Raw genomic sequence first — 15594 nt, 5'->3', positions numbered from 1 at the left:
GAATCTATATTTTATTTTATTTACTATATCGGCTGGTTAATGCCAAAATAAGCAGTACTGCGAGGGTAAGACTTGGGGACGTGTGGCAACACAACTCACCGGAAGCGAGAGACGGCTGCGTCATCGGGTGGAGGGGTGTGTCGGGCAGACGTGGGAGGCGCAGCTGCAGCAGGAGTCCGGCTGTGGCCGCTGTGGGGTTGACGGTCAGAGTTGGGGGTGGACCCGCCCCCTGTGGCGGTCGGCGAGCTGCACAGAGAAGCACTGTGTGGGTGGGCGTGTTCACACAGGGGCTCACTGCAGGCGGTGCAGCTGAGGGACTGTCCACCGGGGCAACAGAACACTCAGTGCCAACAACACCAGCCCCTCACTTAACCTGACTGTGCCACCAATTAACTGATCTTTTTCTGCACTACTTCTGCTACATTCCCCATTGGCGTAGCCCAAGATGCAAAACAACAAATTGTTCACAATGAAGCACAAACCAAATCCCAAACATCAGGGCCAACAATTTTGCTGCCCTCACAGAACAACTATCAGACAGAATTTAGAAGCAGTTACAGTCAACTGGCTGCTACTTTTGGTTGTGAGGTAATTTGAAAACTGATATATGGATGCTGAATTATATCACTGGAGGGAGAGAGAGAGAGAGAGAGAGAGAGAGAGAGAGAGAGAGAGAGAGAGAGAGAGAGAGAGAGATCCAGCGATAGAGAAACAAACTGATAAGTTGGGGTATCAACTTACTGTTGAAACAATATGGTCACGGATATGCGGGCGCTGTTTGATGTGAAGCCCGAGGGAATGAAGAAGATGGACAAGAATTACAAGAGCTATGCTATAAAAGTTATCAAGAGTATATTCAAAATCTGCATTTGAGTAAAGCAAATAGAACTGTATATATGCATGTAATGTCTCCACAATTCGATTCATTGAAAAGACAGCAGTGGTGATGTGTTTCTTAAACAACAATTTTCGTGTTGAGCAGTTTGCAGTAGAGGCCACCATTAAAAGAAAAAATATGGGTTACGCAATGTATGCAATTTTATCTGATGGACAATGTTTACAACTTGTGAAGTAACCTGTAGTCTATTGAATATGGATTTTTTTTTTAAATTGGAAAGGAAACAAAATATACTTGTATGTAGCATATGTATCCGAGAGACAGAGGCAACAAATGATAGCTGGATGGAAACGTCACATCAATACTGACGTTGTGGGAGATATGTCGTACACCTGTAGGTGGACAGCGAATATAATCTGCTGTATCCCAGTAGCGGAAAACCTCATAGGATTCCGTGGACGACCTCTGGTAACGCCACATGGAACTTCAAAAAAGACAGGGGGGGGGGGGGGGGCAGAGATTTCCTGTCTCCTTTGTAAAAGGGAATGCACGGAAAAAATTCGGGGCGATAGCTGAACAGAGACAAGAAGGAAATGTGATTGTAAGGCACAGCATTGAGTGTGACAATGATACTGTGCTGGCTGGAGTATTCTCTTCTTGTTTGCACCCAGTGTGCATGAGTAGCCGCAGTGCTCATAGCTCCTGCTTTCCTGGATATCTCAGTGAGTCACACCCTGCTCTTTGGGGCCAGTCACCCATGGGTAGCGTCTTTTTTCGTAATCAGGAAAGTCCTCAGTCCTAGGTTTGAACCTCACCATCACTTGAATTTTGAATACGAATCATCAGCATTGGTGTCTGAAGACTTTTCCAGCATCAGGTGTCACCCTCTTTCAGCCAACAGCCTTTCCAAAGAGGGCGGAGGGGCCGACAGAGGTTCACGGCACTCTCGTTCCCTTGAGGTCTGAAACTGCTCCTAAATGAGGAACAATTGGCAATGATCAACAACGTGAGGATACAAAAGGCAATGTAAACCACTGCTTAAAGATACATAACGTCCGTCAATGAGGCATGTGACTCATTAAGTCTGTGCTGTACAGACTCTCCGTTGGCAAAACTAGTCCCCCATTCAAACCTCCAGGCGAGGAGGCACAAGGGGGAGGTGACCATGGGAAAAAAGTTGAGTAATCAACAAAAGGATAACATTCTACGAGTCGTCATGTGAAAAGTAAGGAATTTGTATGTGGTTGAGAAGCTAGAAAATAAGAAAAGGGAAGTGCTGAGGATGTATCTAGCTGTAGTGCGTGTCAAAGGAAAGAGGAAAGAGGAAAGAGGAAAGAGGAAAGGAGAATCGAAAGCAAACCAACAACATCCATAGTTCAGGTATACATGATGACATCGCAAGTTGAAGGTGAAGAGAGAGAAAGTATGAGGATATTGAACAGGTAATTCGGTACATATGTGATAGTCATGGAGGGATTGAAACGCATCCGTAGGCGAAGGAGTAGAAGAAACGGTTACACGAGAATATGTACTTGATAATAGGAATAGGAGAGAAGTAAGGCTAGTTAAGTTCAATAGTAAATTTATCCTAGTAATAGCTGGTATAGTCTACTCAAGAATCTTGAGACAAGGGGGTATACTTGAGAAAGGACCGAAACATGGGAGGTTTAAAGTCAGATTTTGAAATCAGATACTGGACTGCAAAGCATACCCAGGAGTAGATTTAGACTCATAACAATTTAGCAATGATGAAGAGTAGGCTGAATTTTACGAGACTCGTCAGGAGCAATCGATGTACAAAGAAGTGGAATACAGTAGTACTAAGGAAAGAAGAGATGAGATTTATGTTCTCTGAGGCTACAGATACTGCGATAATTAACAGCTCAATAGTTGGAAAGAAAAACGTAGGTACAAAGAAGCTAACTGCGAAGAAACCATGGGAAACATAAGAAATCCTTCAGTTGATCAATCAAAGACAGAAGTTCAAAAATATTCAGGAAAATCAGTAATTGAGAAGTATGTCACTTAAGGATGAAATGAACAGGAAGTGCAGAGAAGCTAACGTGAAATGGCTGCACGAAAAATGTGAAGAAATCAAAGAAGAAATGGTTCTTGGGACGACTGACGCAGCATATAGAAAATTCAAAGCAATCTTCCACGGAATTAAAAGCAAGCGTGGTAACATTAAGAGCACAATGGGAATTCCAGTGTTAAATACAGAGGCGAGATCGGAAAGTTGGAAGGAGTACACTGAAGGCCTCTCTGATTGGAACAACTTGTCTGATGGCGTGACAGAAGAACAAACAGGAGTCGGTATGGAAAATATTGGTGATTAGAATCAGATTTTAAAAGCGCTTTGGAAAATTTAAGATCAAAGAAGGCAAAAGGTATAGACAACATTCAATCAGAAGTTCTAAAATCATTGGAGGAGGTGGCAAAAGGTCTATTCTCACTGTTGTGTAGAATGTATGAGTCTGGCAACATACAATCTGACTTTGAGAGAAATATAAGCTGCACGATTTGGAAGACTGCAAGAGCAGAGAAGTGTGAGAATTATCGCACAATCAGCTTAACAGCTCTAGCATCCATGTTTCTGACAAGGATAACACACAGGAGAATGAAAAGAAAATTGAAGTTCCGTGACGTTCATAGGATTTGTGGTCCTGGCGAAAGCGTTCGGCAATCTCAAATGTTGCAATATGTTTGAAATTCTGAGAAAAATACGGGTAAGGCAGAGGAGAAGAGTAATTTGCAATATGTACAAGAGACAAGAAGGTAAATTAACAGTGGAAGACCAAGAGCGAAGTATTCGGGTTAAAAAGGGTGTCAGACAGGGATGTAATCTTTCGCCTCTACTGTTCAATCTATATACCGAAGAAGCGATGACGGAAATAAAGGAAAGATTGAAGAGTGGAATTAAAATTCAGGGTGAAATGATATAAGATTTGTTGATGGCTGATTCCCTCAGTGACTGTGAAGAAGAATTACAGGGTTTGCTGAATGGAATGAACAGTCTAATGAGTACAGAACAGGGAATCAGAGTAAATCAGAGAAAGGCGAAATTGATAGAAGCAGTAGAAGTGAAAACAGCGAGAGACTTAGCATCGTGACTGATGATCAGTAAGTAGATCAAGTTAAGGTGTTACGCAACGTAGGCAGCAAAGAAACCCATGACGAACAAAGCAAGGACGACGTCAAATTCACACTAGCGCTGCCAAAAAGGGAATCGTGCTTACCTGGCTTCTGCCGGTGGCTCACCGAGCATACTGCTGACTTCAATGACTTCTTGCGGGTACTCGAGCACAGCGTCCGCCCAGCCCCGCGTGGCCATCACCTGCAGGTGGTCCTTTATGAAGGCGACGGCAGCCCTGGTGGCGTCCGGGCACGAGTGCCTCACTGCCGTGACGGCCGTCGCCGCTGCGGTCTCGACGGCCAACTGCGAGATCAGCTGCCGCTCGCAGGCAGCCTTCAGGGCCGACAAGCCGTATTTGTCGGCCGCCGAGAGCAGCTGGGCGGCCGTGTCGGGCAGCTGGGGGGCCTGCAGGGTATACGTGTAGGCGACCAGGAGCCTCAGCACCGGGCCCTCCACGTCGTCGATGCTCACCTGGCCGCAGCTGGCCTCCAGCATGTCGTGCGCGAACATCGCTGCGAACACGGGGCTCGCGGCTGCCAACACGGCCCTGTGAGCCGCCACCCTCGTCTCGCCCGCCACCAGCGTCACCAGGGCGCCGTCACCCCCGTCTAGAAGGGCGGCCAGGGCCTCGGTTGTGGTGTTCTGAGCCTCCGTAACTGCCGACATGGTGGGTGGTCCTGAAACACAGTGCCACTGAGCAGCCCTCACACTTCACCCTCAACACTTGTACGAGGCGCATGCAGACCTGTATGAAACAACAGCTGTTAAAGCGTTGTACACCCTAAATCAATTGCAACGTCACCAGTTTCCCTAAAATGACAAGGGCCCGTACTGCTTCATGATCACCTAAGGTTTGTAACTACCAGCGCGGTGCTACGATACACTGCTTTCACCTTCTAAAAATGTTATCGTTCTCAGTCAAAAGATGGTTTATACACTCCTGGAAATGGAAAAAAGAACACATTGACACCGGTGTGTCAGACCCACCTTACTTGCTCCGGACACTGCGAGAGGGCTGTACAAGCAATGATCACACGCACGGCACAGCGGACACACCAGGAACCGCGGTGTTGGCCGTCGAATGGCGCTAGCTGCGCAGCATTTGTGCACCGCCGCCGTCAGTGTCAGCCAGTTTGCCGTGGCATACGGAGCTCCATCGCAGTCTTTAACACTGGTAGCATGCCGCGACAGCGTGGACGTGAACCGTATGTGCAGTTGACGGACTTTGAGCGAGGGCGTATAGTGGGCATGCGGGAGGCCGGGTGGACGTACCGCCGAATTGCTCAACACGTGGGGCGTGAGGTCTCCACAGTACATCGATGTTGTCGCCAGTGGTCGGCGGAAGGTGCACGTGCCCGTCGACCTGGGACCGGACCGCAGCGACGCACGGATGCACGCCAAGACCGTAGGATCCTACGCAGTGCCGTAGGGGACCGCACCGCCACTTCCCAGCAAATTAGGGACACTGTTGCTCCTGGGGTATCGGCGAGGACCATTCGCAACCGTCTCCATGAAGCTGGGCTACGGTCCCGCACACCGTTAGGCCGTCTTCCGCTCACGCCCCAACATCGTGCTGCCCGCCTCCAGTGGTGTCGCGACAGGCGTGAATGGAGGGACGAATGGAGACGTGTCGTCTTCAGCGATGAGAGTCGCTTCTGCCTTGGCGCCAATGATGGTCGTATGCGTGTTTGGCGCCGTGCATGTGAGCGTCACAATCAGGACTGCATACGACCGAGGCACACAGGGCCAACACCCGGCATCATGGTGTGGGGAGCGATCTCCTACACTGGCCGTACACCACTGGTGATCGTCGAGGGGACACTGAATAGTGCACGGTACATCCAAACCGTCATCGACCCCACCGTTCTACCATTCCTAGACCGGCAAGGGAACTTGCTGTTCCAACAGGACAATGCACGTCCGCATGTATTCCGTGCCACCCAACGTGCTCTAGAAGGTGTAAGTCAACTACCCTGGCCAGCAAGATCTCCGGATCTGTCCCCCATTGAGCATGTTTGGGACTGGATGAAGCGTCGTCTCACGCGGTCTGCACGTCCAGCACGAACGCTGGTCCAACTGAGGCGCCAGGTGGAAATGGCATGGCAAGCCGTTCCACAGGACTACATCCAGCATCTCTACGATCGTCTCCATGGGAGAATAGCAGCCTGCATTGCTGCGAAAGGTGGATATACACTGTACTAGTGCCGACATTGTGCATGCTCTGTTGCCTGTGTCTATGTGCCTGTGGTTCTGTCAGTGTGATCATGTGATGTATCTGACCCCAGGAATCCCCTTCCTGGGACAATGAATTCACGGTGTTCTTATTTCAATTTCCAGGAGTGTATATGCCATAGCAAAAAAATGGCAAAGCAACAAACTTGTTTCAGCCATAAAGTTACACGACTTATATTTAAATCCAAGATGGTGGCACCTCTAACTGGGAAAAATTTTCTTCCTCCTTATCTCAAGTTCCTCAGATCCGTGACACCTGATCAGAAGCAATGTACATGTAATGCAGAAGTCAGTTTCCTCGGTGAATGTCTCAGGGTAGGGACGATTAAACTTGACCGGCTGCCTTGACCGAGTGGTTGTAGGCGCTTCAATCCGGAACCGCGCGGCTGCTACGGTCGCAGGTTCGAATCCTGCCTCGGGCATGGATGTGTGTGACGTCCTTAGGTTAGTTAGGTTTAAGTAGTTCTAGGTTCTATTGGACTGATTACCTCTGATGTTAAGTCCCATAGCGCTCAGAGCCATTTGAACCGTTCTGAACCACTGTAAGTCTAAATTCATTAGTAAGTTTAACTGTATTTTTAACAGATTGATATCTGTGTCTTCTTTCTTAAGAAAAAGATTCAGCGCCCACCTCCGTGGTAAACAATGCTGCATAATACAATCATAAATCATGTCGCCATTTTATCCGAATGTTGCAAGCTATGGTGTACCCAGGTATTTCCAGGTTGAGCAGTTCAGGAATTAAACTCGTTGCCTCCATTTCCAGGACGTGTGTTGTCGAACTTTCGCACAAATATATATTTATATCTCCTTTTGGCGTAGACTTGTTTGTATAGCATCTTTGCCCCCCAGAACGTTCGGATACTTATTAGATGACAGATACGTCATGGTTAAACCAAAGTAAGCTCTATCACAGCTCCGACATCACTCTTGACTCTCCTGGTCGTATGAGGGGCAAACGACGGAGTCAGTGAAATAGTTCCACACCCTACAGTGTGAACTGGTTTCCGAAATTCAGACAAGTGGGTTTCGCGAGCACGGCGTCCACTTTTTTCGAATCGTCCCGAATTAGCACCTCCATTCCACCAGCGTAAGAGGTCTGCCGGACCGTTACGTTGCCAGCAGAGCGCCTAAGGATTCGTCCCAAGGCTTCTCTCACGCCAGCTCGACGTGACTCGACGCCGAGGCAGTGCTGTACAGAGCGTAGCGCCGGACGTCAACGCCGGGTCGCAGGCCAACACGTACACTGCAGGCTTCTGGAAGCCACCCGACCAACCCAAGTCTTCCTTTCCCATCCCTCATTAGTTAGTTGTACATTTGCTTGCGTTTTATATCGCTTTGCGGTTTTTTTCGCCTCCCCATACCAAGTATGCACTCAATGTTATAGGCTCAAAACTTTGGACACTGGCGTTGTAATCGCATAATGAACGACTTTTTACTGTTGTTTAAAGGTGTTGTTACCGTATTTTCCTACATCCAAGTGGTGCTGCATGTAAATAAACATAGTGGTAAAAGCTGTAAAGCCGTTCACATTTCCATACAGTCTTCGAGCATCGACATGTTCCTCGGCTAAGAAACAGACGTCATTGTCTTATAAATCTTTGATGTATCCCGAGATCAGTGGTGTAGTATTCTACTTTATTGTGACACTCGTAATGCGACTGTAGTTTAGACTGAGCTTTCGCAGATTCTTTCACTCAAACGGTTTTCTAGGTAATCACAAACTTGCCAAGATACTGAGCGGCATCGCGTCTGAATTATTAGAAGACAGAGAGCCATGGTCCCGATCACCTTCAGCATATTTTGGAGACACAATCTTCGTGCGTGTCTGCGCAAGGTAACCGGCAGAGAAACGTGTGTGAAATGCAAGTAGTGGACTGGATATGCAGGGCGCGGCGGTGAGACACTCTGGACTCACATTCGGGAGGACAGTGGTTCGACCACACACCGTGCAGTGGTCTGCAGCAGGTCTGCAGACGAAGGGCGAATGAGTGGACGTGGCTGCTTGTCATTTGTGTCTTCTGCACCGGTTTTCTGTTTGCTGTCCACCCACACAGGTTTCTCTTCGTAGAGTCTCTCTCAATAGGGGTGCCGTGATGGTGCCCTAGGAGAGGCATGACCTTTAAGGTAGCCCTACCGGTCTTCATTACCGAATGTTCCACAAATTGCAACAGGTATTTAGCTGTCGGTGTGTCGTTTCCCAGGAAAACCGTGAGGAAGTGGTCTCATTTCGTCCATCATTAAAGTTGTTTACTAGCTTTCCAATGAGTACAACGTGCATTAAACTACTTTTCAATATTTGTACGAGGGCAGATCAATAAGTAATGCAACACTTTTTTTTTCTGGAACAGGGGTTGTTTTATTCAGCATTGAAATACACCAGGTTATTCCCTAATCTTTTAGCTACACAACACTATTTTTCAACGTAATCTCCATTCAATGCTACGGCCTTACGCCACCTTGAAATGAGGGCCTGTATGCCTGCACGGTACCATTCCACTGGTCGATGTCGGAGCCAACGTCGTACTGCATCAATAACTTCATCATCCGCGTAGTGCCTCCCACGGATTGCGTCCTTCATTGGGCCAAACATGTGGAAATCCGACGGTGCGAGATCGGGGCTGTAGGGTGCATGAGGAAGAACAGTCCACTGAAGTTTTGTGAGCTCCTCTCGGGTGCGAAGACTTGTGTGAGGTCTTGCGTTGTCATGAAGAAGGAGAAGTTCGTTCAGATTTTTGTGCCTACGAACACGCTGAAGTCGTTTCTTCAATTTCTGAAGAGTAGCACAATACACTTCAGAGTTGATCGTTTGACCATGGGGAAGGACATCGAACAGAATAACCCCTTCAGCGTCCCAGAAGACTGAAACCGTGACTTTACCGGCTGAGGGTATGGCTTTAAACTTTTTCTTGGTAGGGGAGTGGGTGTGGCGCCACTCCATTGAGTGCCGTTTTGTTTCAGGTTCGAAGTGATGAACCCATGTTCCATCGCCTGTAACAATCTTTGACAAGAAATTGTCACCCTCAGCCACATGACGAGCAAGCAATTCCACACAGATGGTTCTCCTTTGCTCTTTATGGTGTTCCGTTAGACAACGAGGGACCCAGCGGGAACAAACCTTTGAATATCCCAACTGGTGAACAATTGTGACAGCACTACAGAGATGTCAAGTTGAGCACTGAGTTGTTTGATGGTGATCCGTCGATCATCTCGAACGAGTGTGTTCGCACGCTCCGCCATTGCAGGAGTCACAGCTGTGCACGGCCGGCCCGCACGCGGGAGATCAGACAGTCTTCCTTGACCTTGCGGCGATGATGACACACGCTTTGCCCAACGACTCACCGTGCTTTTGTCCACTGCCAGATCACCGTAGACATTCTGCAAGCGCCTATGAATATCTGAGATGCCCTGGTTTTCCGCCAAAAGAAACTCGATCACTGCCCGTTGTTTGCAACGCACATCCGTTACAGACGCCATTTTAACAGCTCCGTACAGCGCTGCCACTTGTCGGAAGTCAATGAAACTATACGAGACGAAGCGGGAATGTTTGAAAATATTCCACAAGAAATTTCCGGTTTTTTCAATCAAAATTGGCCGAGAAAAAAAATGTGTTGCATTACTTATTGAACTGCCCTCGTATAACTTCCAGTGGTGGCGATGTTTTCTTCTACAGTGTAATTTCCGTGTGTGGGTCACAAGTCAGAAACACGGTGCCATCAATTTGGAATCATTACAGTCGTCTCATCAGTATGAATTGCAAACTTCTTTATTCTTTTTCCATCCAAATTAGAAATTAATCAGCGAAAGCACTCGACGTCCTCTCGAAGGTTTTTTATTAATGAGGAAACATTTGACTGAGCTTTTGATATTAATGTATCACTTTCTTCCACCGCTCAGAGGCGTTTTTGATGTGATGGGGCCTTCCACTGTAATTCCACGTGTCTGATGGCATCTCGTCTATATCAACCAACTGGTCCAGAAATAGTCCAATAACCGACGAAACTCTAGTTTTTCAGACAGTATTTTCTGAATAGACAGCCAACCATGATCCAATATTTCTAAGACAATATATCGTATTCTGTATAGATTGTTAGATAACAATGTCTTTCTTCATTTTTCTTAAGAGGGGACTTCTTTCCACGTTGTTGATTAAAATGAAAATTGCAACTCGTAATCTGTGGTTCAGCAAATATATTTACAGCTGACTGGAATGGACGTTAGCAATTTCCAGAGTCATTATGAGAGAAGCAGGGTTCCATCCGAGCACATTATTTTTATTTGTCAAATATTAGTAAATATTAGGACTATATAGTATGTCTCAAATAGTGAGGTGCATTCTGACTCCTAACATGTACACAATTGTCTTTCATGATTCAAACAAACTGTTAGTGGTTAAATTATGCTCTGTGCAAAATTCTGCCGGACAGCTTCCCCTTTCATTCCCTTACTTCAGTTCTTTTCACCTCCAACTTTTCTTCCGCTTCGTATTCCGACTATCGATTTCGAGTGCCCTATCACAAGTTTTCATCTCGCTAAACGATCTGACCAATTTCTTTTCTCTCAAAAAGCATTTCCTTAATCTCTTCGTCATTTTCGGAACTAGTTGACGTGCAAGCCAGTACTTCTGTAACTGGTTTGGCTGTGTGTCTGTCCTGGCTGTGGTAGCGACTTCACTGTGCAGCTCAGATAGCAATAAGATGTTAGTGTTTTCGGCCGAGAACGATATTAAACAAATTTCCAGTGACCTCAGGGAGAAATCTAAGGAGGAGCTATTCTCAAACACACGCATTTCTTGCTACCAGATGCCGAGAAGAAGACAGGCATTGTGAAGAATCTAGCCACATCAAGATCAAGGACCCAGATTAAAATACGTAAGCACAATCATCGTCCAACTGAGCTACTTATAAAATTACGGGGGCATTCGATCTGCAACGCTACACTTTTTTCTCGGCCAATTACTGTTGTGAAAATGAGGAATTTGTGAGACATCGTGGAATATTCCACTTCAGCCCCTACAGCTTCACGGAATTCCAACAGGTGACAGCACCATAAGTAGCCTCCAAAATGGCGTCTGTAAAGGAGGTGCGACCCAAGCAGAGAGCTGTGACCGAGTTTCTTTCGGATGAAAACCACAGCATCGGAGATCTTCATACCCGCTTGCAGAATGTCTGAGGAGATTTGGCAGTGAACAGAAGCACCGTGAGTCGTAGTGCGAGGTGTCTGTCATCGCCAGAAGAGCTCACTGGTGATCCACGCCTGGCCTAGCAGCGCCATCGTCGCAGCAAGGTTGTGCGTATCTGGCCGACCTCCACGTGTCGGTCAGCTGCAGACGGCTGTGACTCCTGCGATGTGGGGACGTGCTCTCATTCAGGGTGACCGGTGGATCACTCGGAGCTGAACAACCCGCATCTCGCACCTTCCGACTTCCGTCTGTTTGGTCCAACGAAGGATGCACTCCACGGCAAGCAGTACACGGATGATGGGCAGGTCACTGATGCAGCAAGACGTGAGTGGCTAATCAACTGTTTACTCACTCGGTCAGTTTTGTCAGTTGAATGAAACAACCAGATGAAACTGGCCATGTCAGCTATATGAACACTTTTTCAACCACACTCTCGGTTTTCAATGTAGCTAATTATTACGAATTGTCATCTTACATCGAAAGCGGAGCTGGGAGGAGAGCAGAATTTTGGTTCTCACGCTGGCCCAGCTGATTTCAAGTGAATAACTTCAGTACTTTCGGAGATATAAATTTTTACCTAAGGGACGACTGTGATGGATTCATCTATAGTATCAATTGAAACTACAACCAGAAGTACAGGTCCATAAAATCTAATTGTCCGGAATTTTCTTTCGTTCATTACCACAGATTTCTGACTAAATAAAAAGTACTTTGGAAAATTGTCTCGACGTGTTTCGGCTACGCACGTGTTTCGGCTACGCACGTGTTTCGGCTACGCACGTGTTTCGGCTACGCACGTGTTTCGGCTACGCACGTGTTTCGCAGGGTCTGAGGAGATACGCTGAAATTTTATGGAAATTAAGTAAATGTATGTGTGAGAACGTTTCTTGTACAATAGTGGAATTTGTGGCGTATGCCCGACTTAGTTTGGTTTTGTAAAAGGCATCCAGAAGGGGAGTTGAGTTTAAACTTTTAAGTAATTTATGTTGCGGAATGGAATCTAATTTTGTCTTCATTAAATTTTATTTTGTTTCGGAATTACGCGATTTCTCGTCTAAATTACCTGCAGTAATCTGACTGGCTGTTATTAAAAATACCTGAAGTACACAAAAGCTCGAAATGATCTGATTGGCTGTTTAACATATTAGCCAATAGGCATTAAGCATATCCCGTGCGTACGAGTATGGCTTTGTGCCTCCGATCTAGGAGCCGATTAAGTTGTTCGGGAACCATCTTCTGGTAAACGCCTGTGTTAAATCGCGCTGATCAAATTTATTCCAAAATTAAGAAATTTGCGCGTTTTATTGCTTCTGTTGCCGTTGACAAAGAGCGACTACAGTACTGAATATTTTGTGAAAGCCTGAGATTTGTGAGTGATTTATTTTAGGAGATATTCGCATGTGAACATTTTATTTCGTACACAAACATTGCGCGGCGTGTTTCGTGCAGATTACGAGACATTATATGCATTATAGGAATGTTTCTATACTGCGTCTGGGTGAGTGATTGCCGCAATTGTTAAATCAGCCCAGAACATTGCCATTCTGCATGCTTTTCGAGGAGGTAAGGACTGCACTGAGTACAGGTTATTTCTGGAGGAGACAATATTCCATGAAACCACATTTAGAAAGTCTGTAGAACCAACGTCAAATCCTGACTCTGCGAATACATCACAACTCCATTCGTATGGCTCTCGCACAGATCACGAAGACAAGTTTAGACTGATTACTGCACACACACACAGAGGCACTTTAATGATTCTTCACACACCCCTGAACGTGAATGGACCATGAGGAACTCCTAGTAAGTGATACGATGGATGTACCCTCTGCCATGCACTTCACAGTCGTTTCAATGGTGTAAATAAATGAGACTCAGTTTGGGAGGAGGAAGAATCACACTACCTTTTAAAAGACTGTAACTGATTGGTTTCTCCAGTAAATATAAGAGCCTTGCTGCTCTCACACGTAAACAACTCGGGTAATACATAACGAGTCCGTAATTATGAGCAATACATCATCCATCTGCGGTAACTATAGACTTTGCATTACTGTACTGAAACTTCCTGCAGAGCTGAAAGGAACATTTACAACTTAACGGTCGTTAAATACTGGAAGAAACCCATAGTGTGTGGCGTTTTCAGTCCTTATTACGGCCATGTGCTCCCTCTGAACGTCATCACGTCACCAGCGCACACAAATGCAACTGTGAGGCTACATAAATTGACGGCTGTGTGTCTACCAAACGTCAGTTTTCATCATTTGTTTTTTTTTCCCTGTATGCAGACATCGTGAAGTGATCAATGGGCAGAATTACTGACAACAGAGTCAGTGCCCATACTGACACATACGATGAGTTTCATTATGCACTTGGTCGGGGAACTGCGATTGTGCAACACTATTGCATTGTAGGTAACATATGAGACACGTCGCCCGGCTAAAAACCAGGACGGCCTTCCTGAAAAAGACACGCGCGAGATTCTCCCGTCCTCCGGCAAAGTGGCTCTGCTTCCCCACTCAAACCACCAACCTCCGAAAACCATGCAGTCCTTAAAGGACTGCTTAAAACCTATTCGTGGCTCAAAGTCAGATCCCTTATCAGCGAAGAGCCGTCGAATGACTTATCAGTTGAGTGGAAAAAGCTAGTCAAGAGGTATCGATTATATTTATCACATCACCCACCAAATGTCTGAAGTACGGCAAGCTGCAATCATTCTGGAGTGTTCTACATGGTAGAAACAGATTTCCTCTGGAAAAAATTAACAGCAGCTACTGCACCTTACAAACACATTCCCGCTGGGAATCGAACCCGGGACCCCGTGCGCGGGAAACGAGAACGCTACCGCAAGACCGCGAGATGCGGACACCTCTTCACTGTGCTCGCAGCAGCCGGTTTCCACCAGCCTCGCCGCGTGACGTCACCCGCTGACCCTGGACTGGCGACCCGCAGTTATCTGCACTGCGCGGACGCCCGCTTCCTGCCCACAAACCGCTGTTCCGCCGTGCCAGCGCGTCTCCTCGAAGCTTCCAGCCTTGCAGCGAAATGACGACGACGAGAAAAATCGAGAAACTGCGGCCAATACAGACGCCTTACCGAGGATCACCCTACCCACGCGCCATTCGCGAGCGCAACAGGAGTGAAAAGATAATATCAAGAGAAATGTTGTCGAGATCAGTATCTTAGTTGCCACTAATGCCCGCTGTGATACTATCAGAAACCGACAGGGTCCCCCCTCCGTTGGTAATTGTTACAGTATTACATCGGCTGCATTCTAGGGCAGGACCAGAAATTCGAGGGTATTTTAGTCAGCACGTACTCCAAACTATGTTACCTATTTCATCGTCAACACTGTCATAGTTCGACTTCTTAACGTACAATAACATCTGTTTCGTAAAAAAACATTCCTGGGGGAACCCGTATTTCTCTCTCGTTTCTGTTCTGCCACTTAATAGCAAGCTGAATCTATCCTACCTACATGACCTGTATAAAGGTCAAAGCTGCATGTCGCTGCCTCGTGGTATCACCGAAACAACGAGAAAACTCGTTCGTTCTGAGATTAAACTGAGCACATAGAATAGTCGCCCAGAACAAGGTTGCAACCCTCATTTTTACAGAAGTTGGGTTTTACATGGAATAAGGTTCCTAACAGTAATTGGCGCAAGGTAGGGATACTGGAACTGTCTACCAACTCTTGTGTTGGCGTCAGATTGCCAAGTTTGCGTTGCACAGAACGAGGGTGTATCCATACGCAAGATGGCGGACACAGCAAGTACCGGTACACTTATTACGGTCAGTACTCAAAAACCGGTCACCTCTGTACAACATGACTGTAGAGGTCTGGTCTCTTGAGTATGGAACTGTAGCGTGTCTGCCGATTCATGTGCTTTGCATCGTCCGCCATGTTGTAGTTCGGCAAACATATTTCCATCGGTCCCTACGTGATAAAGAATTGCAGACCCATTTCTTGTTTTGAACTTTATGTCAACATGTGATGTAATAGCCTGATGTGGAAGCCGACTCCGGAAGTATTTTCTTTTCGTGTTCTAGTGACGTTTCCTAGCAGCCATGTTGCAGTTTGGCAAGAATCGAAATACGAGCACCTACGGCTGGCACGACCTGACAGCTGAAGTTCAACATGGAGGAAGTACAGAGATCACTGTGAGGAACACACGAACAGAGGCAAACAGTGTAAACAACGTGTGAGTGGGT

General features: G+C 46.6%; 2 protein-coding genes across 2 annotated transcripts in view; both read right to left on the bottom strand.

Annotated features, from left to right (window-relative positions):
- LOC126427277 (ankyrin-3-like) overlaps positions 1–15594 on the bottom strand; it is a 619134-nt gene that overhangs the window by 171358 nt on the left and 432182 nt on the right. The gene's annotated exons all lie outside the window — the stretch shown is intronic.
- Positions 1–15594, bottom strand: part of LOC126427279 (TD and POZ domain-containing protein 1-like) — a 53930-nt gene that overhangs the window by 14016 nt on the left and 24320 nt on the right. The window contains exons 2-3 of the mRNA XM_050089548.1: positions 4075–4648; positions 100–246 (exon numbers count right to left, since the gene is read on the bottom strand). Coding sequence (XP_049945505.1) covers positions 100–246; positions 4075–4637 — 710 coding nt within the window. The 5' untranslated portion in view covers positions 4638–4648. The remainder of the gene's footprint in view (positions 1–99; positions 247–4074; positions 4649–15594) is intronic.

The sequence above is a fragment of the Schistocerca serialis genome, chromosome 11 (genome assembly GCF_023864345.2).
Source record: "Schistocerca serialis cubense isolate TAMUIC-IGC-003099 chromosome 11, iqSchSeri2.2, whole genome shotgun sequence".
Lineage (NCBI taxonomy): Eukaryota > Metazoa > Arthropoda > Insecta > Orthoptera > Acrididae > Schistocerca > Schistocerca serialis.
The sequence above is the reverse complement of the archived record's forward strand: the minus strand, read 5'-3'. Positions and strand labels throughout refer to the sequence as shown.